We start from the raw sequence: 9,889 nt of genomic DNA on the forward strand, positions 1-9,889 counted from the left end.
ATTTTTGATATTAATGTTTGTCTATATTGGTTTTATTTAAAATATTGCACATTTAATGCACATTTGCAAATAATTTATTTAATGTTTGTATTCAAAAGGTTTAATAAAACAAAGTATTGTAAGTATTGTTTATTTATTTTGTATTAATACATTACCATAGTCTATTCATTTTTAATATTCCCTATAACATTATAGTGTGACATTTGTGTCAGTAATCTTCTAGTATAGGTGATTCTGCATGGTAGGAGGGGGGGCCCCCAAATCAAATTCTGCTTAGGGCCCCCAAGAGGCTCGGGCCGGCTCTGACTTTGATGCTGTGAATCAACATATTGTTGTATAAATAACTGTCACGATTCAGAACAGAGGACCCAATACTCAGGCAAGACAGACAGTGGGATTACTCAAAAAGCATTTATTGAAATAAAAAGTCTGTGATAACAGCCGCAAGGACGTCTGAGGCAGGAAACTCTGGTTCAAAATTTCAGTCCATTGCCAGAGAATGAGATTTGATCCAGGCGATGGGCTGTCAACAAGATGCAGCAGGCACCGCCCAGAGTGTCCCAGATGCTGCAGCCCCGGACAACATGCAGGAGTCCAAAGCCAGGTCAGGCATCAGATCAGAACAGGAACAGACAGGCTCAGTGGTTGAGAGGCAAGACAGGTCAGGATCAGAAAATCAGAAACGCCAAAGTACTCTAAAAATACTCTCACCATGGGTAGAGAGAACAAGAATAATCTGCAGTGTGGGGACTATAAATAGGATATTCACGACGACTGTACTGCTGCTGAAGCTCCTCCGAAATGTTATTACCATAGAGAACAGTAATGAGAAGTTAGGTTTCCATTCTTTGCCTGATTTGTGTGTCAACTGTCACAATTGTTAGGCAACAGATGTACAGACAGTGAAAGCCAGAGAAGAGTGGACCTGTTTGAATCCGCAGCCAAAACGCTTCCAGCTTCCTTATTTTCAAAGACCTCGAAGATCCCAGTCCAGATAGACATAATCTTTGGAGGATGCAGCCTGGGAAATCAAACACACCCATTTAGTTAAAATGTCCGTAATGGTGAAGTTGCTTGCAGCCATGTTTACATGCATGATAGGATAATCTGTGAACTGGTGGAAACAGCTTATCCATCATATGAGGTAAAAATTTGCTACGTCAGAGCTGATTCTTAAAAACAGTTTCTATCTCCCATTTTGCACATTGACCCTTTTTTGACAAAGCCTAAAACCCCTCAAAAAAGTGTAAAACTTTTACGAATTTAAGTGAGTTTTGCCATTTCCAAACTAGTTTACTGATGCGATAAAAATGTGCATTAGAAAAAGTGTCATGTAGTTTGAAGTTTTTTTTACCAACACATAGAATCACACGGAGTGAATTTTAAGGTTTCATTTGCAAAAGCAACAAGAATCTGGAAGCTGAGAACTTCAGGAAGTCAGTTAAACTTTTTGGTTGGTCTGAGGAGAGAAAGCAGACTGGTCAGGATTTAGTTGGTTGATGACATCTGATGACTGATTGATTAACTTACTTAAGAGATTAAGGTCAGGTAGCATGGATCTGTAGGGGTTTGCAGACTGTTTGCAGAGGTCCAGGAGAATGTGAGTGAGATCAGAGAGCATTGGTACTTGCAAGAGATGTGGTGGAGAGCAGGGAGGGAGGTGATGAAGACTGAGAACTACTGCACACAGGTGAGACCTTTTCCATGGTTTTTCCGAGGTTCACTATCTGGAACAATAAACACATTAAAAGAGATTCTCAACAAGACAAATTTAAACAAGAAAGATATTCCTGGTTTAAAACCAGAGAGATACGTCAAAATACAAATGTGTGTTCTTTCCACCAACTGGCTGGCAGTGCACAGCAGGTGTTAGGTTTTTGCATGGTTGATGGATTTTTTTTTTTGCTCCACATAACCCAAGATACGATGTCTGGTTACCCCAATACATTCTCTGGTATCTCACTTTTTTTTTTGTATACAGTATTTAGCTTTTCAGATCTGTCTGTTCTTCTCTTGGGGCCTGTTCCAATGAGACAATGAGGTTTACTGCTCAGTTGTTGTGGTCATGGTGAGTTGCAGCCGACTGACAGCAAAAGCCTGAGTAGCAGATGAGAAGTGGGTCAGTTTGTGCAACAGTCTGTACAGAAGCCTCTCTGTGTCGGAGTTTTGTCTCCAAATAAAATAAAAGCTTGTGCTAGTTTCCTATCAGATCCTCCAGAATACGGACATAAAAACAATGGTTATTTTACTGACTTAGAAAAAAGCTGAGGAGCGTATTTCAGTCACACAGAGATTGGTCTCTGCATTTGTGGAGAAGGGTGTGAGTGTATACACAATTTATATGCCATTGTTTAAATGTAGTTTGAATCTGGTTTTATCTGCTTTGATACCATTAATGCCATCACAATGAGACAGTTTGATATAATTAGACATTCAAGAAGCTGTTTTCTAAAGCAGATGTAGAGTAGAAAAGGACTTATAGCAAAGCCTGTAACCTGGAAAAACTGGACACGTTTCCCTCTTTTAACTGCCTGACATCTTGTGGACGGTGCACATTCAGCACAAACTAAACATATATTATTCATCTGCTTGGCGCTTCCTCCCTCGAATGCCAGCATCAGAGAGCATTTTAACATGATCCCCCCTCATTATGATGAAATATTTTCACTCATTTCCTCTCTAAAAAATTAACAAGCTAAACGTTGAGAGTTTAATGTGTAGGCCTGGCATCAGGGCATTTTGTGTTTAGAAAGAAAGAAGTTTTTTCCTTTACTCTGTACTTATTAATTGGAAAAAGTATGCCTACTGACTGAGATATGATAAAGATCCAATGCCAAGTGCTCTTTGACAGTTTCTGTGTTGAAAACAGTAAGTGGGAGTAATCAACGGTTGCCTAAACCAGAGTTAAAGGACAAGTGATTCATCTTATCTTTGTGCTAGGAGGACTGAAACGATTTAATTCTTAGCAAGCAAACTGCCAAACCTACGCAACCGTCCGTCATTGTGATCAAACATATCATATAATTTTACAGCAACTTGCATGTTGAAAATCTCATCATGTGCATATATTGGGTGTTAATGAATTCATTGTGTTTGTCAAAAATGGAGCAGACGGTCTCAGTGCTGTAAGGCAGACAGAGTAGATGCTGAAATAATGCAAGATGCATCAGCTAGAGGAAAGTTCTGCCTTTCACAAGGCTCTCAGCTTCCATGTTTCCCAGAAGAAGAGTCATATAAATTAAAGAAAAGACAAATCATCACTGTAACTATGATGAGATCACATTACATGTAGTGCAACATAGACTCATTATAAAGCTTTTTACAGCTTTTTCTACAAAGATGATTTGTTACACATTTTGTCTTGGAGATCCCGTGATTTTAAGAAGTATTAATACCACCTAAACATTTTAATATTTTTGTCACATTACAACTACTAAATAATGCTGAATGAAAATTAGCAATGTGTGAAATTTTAAAAACTCACAAATTTGAGTGAAGGGCACATTTGTATAAGTTTCCATTAAACTAGAGCACTGTTTAAATCAAAATTGAAAGGAGTATGGGACCTCTGTTGATCAATCAAGACATAGCCTATACCCTAAACAGAAGTGACAACACAAGTTAGTGAACTGATTAGTGAATTGGTAATTCTGGATGAGTTATTACTCCAGAAATCAACAGAAAAGGTGGGGTAATCTAAAAACATGCCAATTCAAAGACATTCAATTAAAAAATATGGCTTCCAATGAAAAGGGGCACAATTAGCACAAATAAATGATACAAAGTCTTATTAAAGTTTGCCACGACCCCGGTAGGGGGTACTCCGAACATGTCAAGGAGGGAGCTCTTGACAGATGAGACAAAATTAGAAGTTTACTCAGACACACCAGTCATGCCAGCATTATGCTGGTGATCAGAGGATCAGTTTATACATCCATATCAAGTTCAGTACCAAAGTTGTCTCCAACTGCAATTGATCTTGACCAAATGTCCCAATTCAGCCAAATAAACTACAAAAGCTTAGAGGAAATCATTCAGCAGCTAAGTTCCTCCTCCTGCTGCCTTGATGTTCTACCCACAGCTTTCTTTACGAAAGTTTTGCCTGTCATAGCATCTGATTTGACTCAGATAATAAACAGGTCCCTTCTGTCAGGTGTTTTCCCGCTGTCCCTAAAACCAGCAAATATCAAACCACTGCTGAAAAAGAACAATTAAGACAAACTACTACTCCTCATATCAAACCTCCCCTTTATCAGTAAGATTATTGAAAAAGCTGTGTTTCAACAATTAAACACTTTCTTAGATATGACCAGCCGCTTTGACGTGTTCCAGTCAGGTTTCCGTGCTCACCACAGTACAGAGACCGCCCTCATCAAGGTGTTTAATGACATCCGTATAAATACAGACTGCGGAAGAACCACAGTGCTGGTACTATTGGACCTCAGTGCAGCATTCGATACTGTCGATCACTCCATCCTGTTAGAACGTCTGGAAAACTGGGTCGGCCTCTCTGGTACAGCTCTCAACTGGTTTAAATCCTACTTAAAGGACAGGGACTTTTTTGTGTCAGTAGGCAACTTTACATCAGACATGACAAAAATCACATGTGGGGTTCCCCAAGGGTCCATCCTGGGTCCCCTCCTATTCAATATTTACAAGCTCCCTCTCGCTCAGTTGATAAAAAACAACAACATCATTTACCATAACTATGCTGACGACACACAGCTTTACATCACCATGTCACCAGGTGACTATGAACCAATTGAAACACTGAGGAAATGCTTAGAAGAAATCAATGCCTGGATGTGCCATAATTTTCTTTAAATGAATAAAACAAAACTGAAGTAATAACTTTTGAACCAATAGAGGAGAGATCTAAAGTTAGCACACAGCTTCAGTCGCTTCAGCTAGTAACCACTGATCAGGCCCGAAATCTTGGTGTAGTACTGGATTCAGACTTGAACCTCCAAAATCATTTAAAGACAATTACAAGGTCGGCTCAAGAACATTTCCAGGATTAAAGGACTAATGTCTCAGCATGATCTGGAAAAACTAATCCATGCATTTGTTTTTAGTCGAATTGATTACTGCAACGGTGTTTTCACAGGTCTGCCTAACAAGTGGATCAGACAGCTGCAGCTGATCCAGAATGCTGCTGCCTGTGTCCTCACTAAGACTAAGAAAGTAGAGCACATCGCCCCAGTTCTAAAGTCCTTACACTGGCTCCCTGTATCTCAGAGAATAGACTTTAAAATACTTCTGTTAGTTTATAAATCTCTGAATGGCTTAGCACCTAAAGACATCACAGACTTGCTATCAGTGTATCAACCCTCCAGACCACTCAGGTCTTCTGGCTCCAGCCTGCTCTGCATACCTAGAACCAGAACCAAACAAGAAAAAGCAGCATTTAGTTCCTATGCTTCACTTATCTGGAACAAACTTCCAGAAACTGTAAAAGTGCGGAAAGCCTGAGTTCCTTTAAATCAAGACTAAATACACATTTGTTTAGGATTGCCTTCGACTGTTCTAGTTAAACAGTTCAACTAAAACATATTTTCTTTAGTCCAACTGTTTTTAATATTCTTTTTTGTTTCTGCATTTTTTTTCCCACTTGCTTTGATTCTGTTTTATTTTCCTGTATTTTAATCATGTAAAGCACTTTCCATTGTCTTTGTACTGAATTGTGCTATAAAAATAAATTTGCCTTGCCTTGCCTTGCCTTGATGAGGTTGCCTTTATTTTGCAGGAAAAGGAATGCTGATTAAAGTTAATATTAGACTTATTTAAAAATAAGTCCAGGACAAAAAGAAAGCATGTTCTTGGCACCAAAAGATGGAAGGATCTGCTGGATAGCCACCTACCAGTAGAACCTCAACCTCTAAAATTAAACCAGAACAAAAACTGCTTTTGACAGTTAATGGATTTAATCTCATGTATTTTTCATCCTTTGTTTGTCTTTCTTTATGTTGCAGGTGTCTGGTGCACTGACCCTGCCTGTATCAGGCGAGGAGTCAGAGGACCAGCGCCATGACTGACTCTTCTGGCCCAGGTGGTCATGCCCTAGGGCCTTGGCCAAAAGTGTGGAAATGGGTTTTGACTTCCTCGCTGGTTTCTGTCATAGCTTTAACTATGCCAGAGACTGCCAAGGCCTGTCCTCCACGATGTGAGTGTTCAGCCCAGCTCAGATCTGTGTCATGTCAACGGCGGCGGCTCACAAACATCCCAGAAGGCATTCCAACTGAAACAAGGGTCTTGGACCTCAGCAAAAACCGGCTCCGTTGGGTGCAGGCAGGTGATCTAGCACCGTACCCTCGGCTGGAGGAAGTGGATCTTAGTGAAAACCTCATCGCAACATTGGAGGCCAATGCCTTTGCAGCACTTCAGAATCTTAAAGTTCTCAAATTAAGGGGGAACCAGCTGAAGATAGTACCCATGGGGGCATTTGCCAAATTGGGCAATCTTACCAGCCTGGATCTAAGTGAGAACAAAATGGTGATTTTGTTGGACTTTACCTTCCAGGATATGAGGAATCTAAAACAGCTAGAAGTTGGGGACAATGATCTGGTTTACATATCCCACAAGGTAAGCTCTCTTGTCATTACAACAAAAATGCTAAAAAAAAATTCTTCCTTATGTGTACCTTTTTATGCTGTCCAGCTCATTCTGTAAATATCTAAAAGCAAGCATTGTTTGCCTTTGCACATCTTCAAGAATGACTATTTTCCTCCCCCTTGGTTTTCACTCCAGGCTTTCTCAGGACTTTTGGGACTAGAGGATCTCACAATAGAGCGCTGCAATCTCACATCCATTTCTGGCCAGACACTGTCCTACCTCCACAGCCTGGTCACTCTTCGCCTTCGACACCTTAGCATCTCTGCCCTGGAGGACCAGAACTTTCGCAAACTGACCAACTTGCGGGGTCTGGATATCGATCACTGGCCATACCTTGAGTATATCTCCCCTCTCAGCTTTCAGGGCCTAGACCTTCACTGGCTCTTCATCACCAACACAAACATCACCTCTGTCCCCTCAGCCTCCTTCAAGAATCTGGTGCACCTTACCCACCTCAACCTGTCCTACAATCCCATCACCACACTAGAGCCTTGGGCCTTCAAGGATTTACTGAGGTTAAAGGAGCTCACCATGGTAGGCACTGGGTTGCTGACGGTTGAGCCTCAGGCCCTTGGGGGCCTCAGACAGATTCGAGTATTAAACTTTTCCTCCAATGACCTGCAGACTCTGGAAGAAGGGTCCTTCCACTCTGTTAACAGCCTGGAAACCCTCAGAGTGGATGGAAATCCCTTGTTGTGTGACTGCCGTCTGTTGTGGATCCTGCAAAGACGCAAGACCCTCAACTTTGACGGCAGAGTGCCGGTGTGTGCAGGGCCGTTGGAGGTACAAGGGGTCAGCATCAGCTCCTTCTCTGATTCTGCTCTCTTCGATCATTTTACATGCCAGAAACCTAAGATACGGAACCGTAAGATGCAACAGGTAATGAGGATGGTTCCATTTATATATTTTTTAAGTAGCTTAAATGTTCTCTAATATTGTTGTATGTTAATATTTTTTATACTGTGTACACTGAATTTTCAATGTATCTTCAATCATATACTCTACTACCTCTCCTAGGTGGTTGCTCGGGAAGGCCAACCAGTGAGTTTTGTGTGTCGAGCTGATGGAGATCCTACACCAGCTATTATCTGGATTTCACCGCAGCGTAGACGAATCAAGGCAAAGAGTTCAGGTCGAATCACTATTCTCCCCAGTGGTACTCTGGAGATTCGCTATGCTCAGGTCACTGACAGCGGGACATACATCTGCATCGCCACGAATGCTGGGGGTAATGACACTTACTTTGCCACTCTTACAGTGCGAGGTCAGCCCTTAGATTCTGCCTCAGCCTTTTTTCTTAACCGCTCTCTGTACACCGGAGAGTACTTCAACGACACAAATATAAACAGCACACGGGTTTACATTAAGTTCACCTTGGACCTGACCACCATATTGGTCTCAACGGCTATGGGTTGCATCACTTTTCTGGGAGTTGTTCTCTTCTGCTTCCTGCTGTTGTTTGTGTGGAGTCGGGGACGTGGCCAGCGCAGAAACAACTTCACAGTAGAGTACTCTTTCCGGAAATCTGAACCCAGCACAGGGAGCTCTACAAGAGGGACCAGGAAATTTAATATGAAAATGATATGAAACAACGCAGCCAGGGGTCCCTTGGGGGAGGCATGAGCACGTCCCAAAAACGTGTTTGATAGACGCAAACGCACACAGTTGCTAACTCACAAAGAAGTTTTAAAGCACAATATGTGTTTATGCCTATTGTTCTACTCTAAAATGAGTGGAGTTCACACATCAAAAACTTAAGTTCTCATTTAATTTGGCTTATGTGAGAAGATGAAATGGCTTGGATATCACCACCTTGAAATGGTGATACTCCATCATATATCTGGTGATTCTCATTCATTGAGATGCAACAGGAGTTGCACTCTTTTGATTATTTCAACAATAAAAAGAAAAGGTCAGACATTGCTAGTGAACCTAGTGGAGACCATTAATTTAAGTGTTCATTCGATTTTTACTTCTTTGTGAGATTCCACCCAAGTATGAGCTGTGTGAGTTTGGGACGAGCGTGCCGGTCAAGAGTTGCTGTGGCTGCCTGTGACTCAGACAATTAAAAATTAGAAACACCAGGCACAGGCCTCCAAAGGAACTAAACAAACCAATGCAAAAAAGAACAAATGGTCCAGGTTGATGTGCACTGGTGTGTATTCTGGGTAGTAGGAGCAAGACAACATATGCCTTTTTGACCTGTGTTTACACTCCCCTGCACAAAGCCCTGAACCCTGTTCTCTGCTGTGTTGGTGGCCACCTAACCCTCCTAGTGCTGCCCGGGGGGAGCAGCCTGGAGAGTTGGGTAATACTCAGAGGCAAAGACAGGTCATGCAGTTCCATAGGACAAACACCTCTCTAAGTTGGGCAAAAATAGCATCTATAACATAAAGCACATTTTCTCAGGAAGAGTAAAGGAATGAGACAAAAAATATGATTTAATCAACATGTTTATTTGTTAAATGTAACATTCCAGCAATACTGTATGTATAGCCATATAGTCAATATTCAGTCTCCACGAGGCAAAGGAATTTTGTGACAGAAGAAACAAAGCCATAGTTTGTGTAGGTTGAATTTCTATATATTTTATATAGAGTGTGCCTGATCTAGAAATAAAATTATCACTACTGCCATTTTACAAATTCATTGGTTTTCACTAGGTTTGCAGTACATTACACAGAGTAACAAAAAACGCACAGGAACAACAGTCATAGTTGCACAAGTGCAAACAATCCTGACACAACATACACAAGAACATCACAAGTCTATAGCGATGATGCTGACTTCTCTTTCTGTCTCTGGGATCGGCCGGTGCGTGAATGTCTCTGCCCCCCTAGCCCAGTGCATCCCCCCCCACCCCCTATCCCCTACACCCCCACTGGGTCCTCCTTTGGGAGGGGTCCCTGGCTGGAGAACGAGGATTCAAATGTAAATGAAGTTTTGTTCACCCTACCCACACCATGTGCATCGTATAGTGGAGAGTAGTACTGTGGTCTTAATGGCATTTTTTTTTTAGCTCTGTTGCATATTAGTTTGTCCTTTTTTTTTTTATTCCGTTCAGTTGTTGTCCGTGCTCTTCTCAATGTTACTGTTTAAAGTACCTCATCTTCCATGGGTGACCATTTTGTTCTCAACACCTCTCAGAGTACAATTAAAAGACCCTGTGAACATATTTGCATATTAATTTAAGCCATACCTAATAATATGTTTATAAATGTCAGCTAGAAAAAGCTGATGTTTCATATTAATGTAAAACTATGATCAGATAAACTAA

At 41.2% G+C, this 9,889-nt stretch overlaps 1 protein-coding gene across 3 annotated transcripts in view; it reads left to right on the plus strand.

Moving 5' to 3' along the window:
- LOC119773344 (leucine-rich repeat and immunoglobulin-like domain-containing nogo receptor-interacting protein 3) overlaps positions 1-9,193 on the plus strand; it is a 53,232-nt gene extending 44,039 nt beyond the window's left edge. For all 3 annotated transcript variants that reach the window (XM_038270312.1, XM_038270329.1, XM_038270320.1), the window contains 3 exons: positions 5,973-6,582; positions 6,748-7,491; positions 7,630-9,193. In XM_038270312.1, coding sequence (XP_038126240.1) covers positions 6,028-6,582; positions 6,748-7,491; positions 7,630-8,199 — 1,869 coding nt within the window. In that variant the 5' untranslated portion in view covers positions 5,973-6,027 and the 3' untranslated portion in view covers positions 8,200-9,193. The remainder of the gene's footprint in view (positions 1-5,972; positions 6,583-6,747; positions 7,492-7,629) is intronic.
- Positions 9,194-9,889: the final 696 nt, after the last annotated feature.

This window comes from Cyprinodon tularosa, unplaced genomic scaffold (assembly GCF_016077235.1).
Source record: "Cyprinodon tularosa strain WSP-4 unplaced genomic scaffold, ASM1607723v1 ctg12, whole genome shotgun sequence".
Lineage (NCBI taxonomy): Eukaryota > Metazoa > Chordata > Actinopteri > Cyprinodontiformes > Cyprinodontidae > Cyprinodon > Cyprinodon tularosa.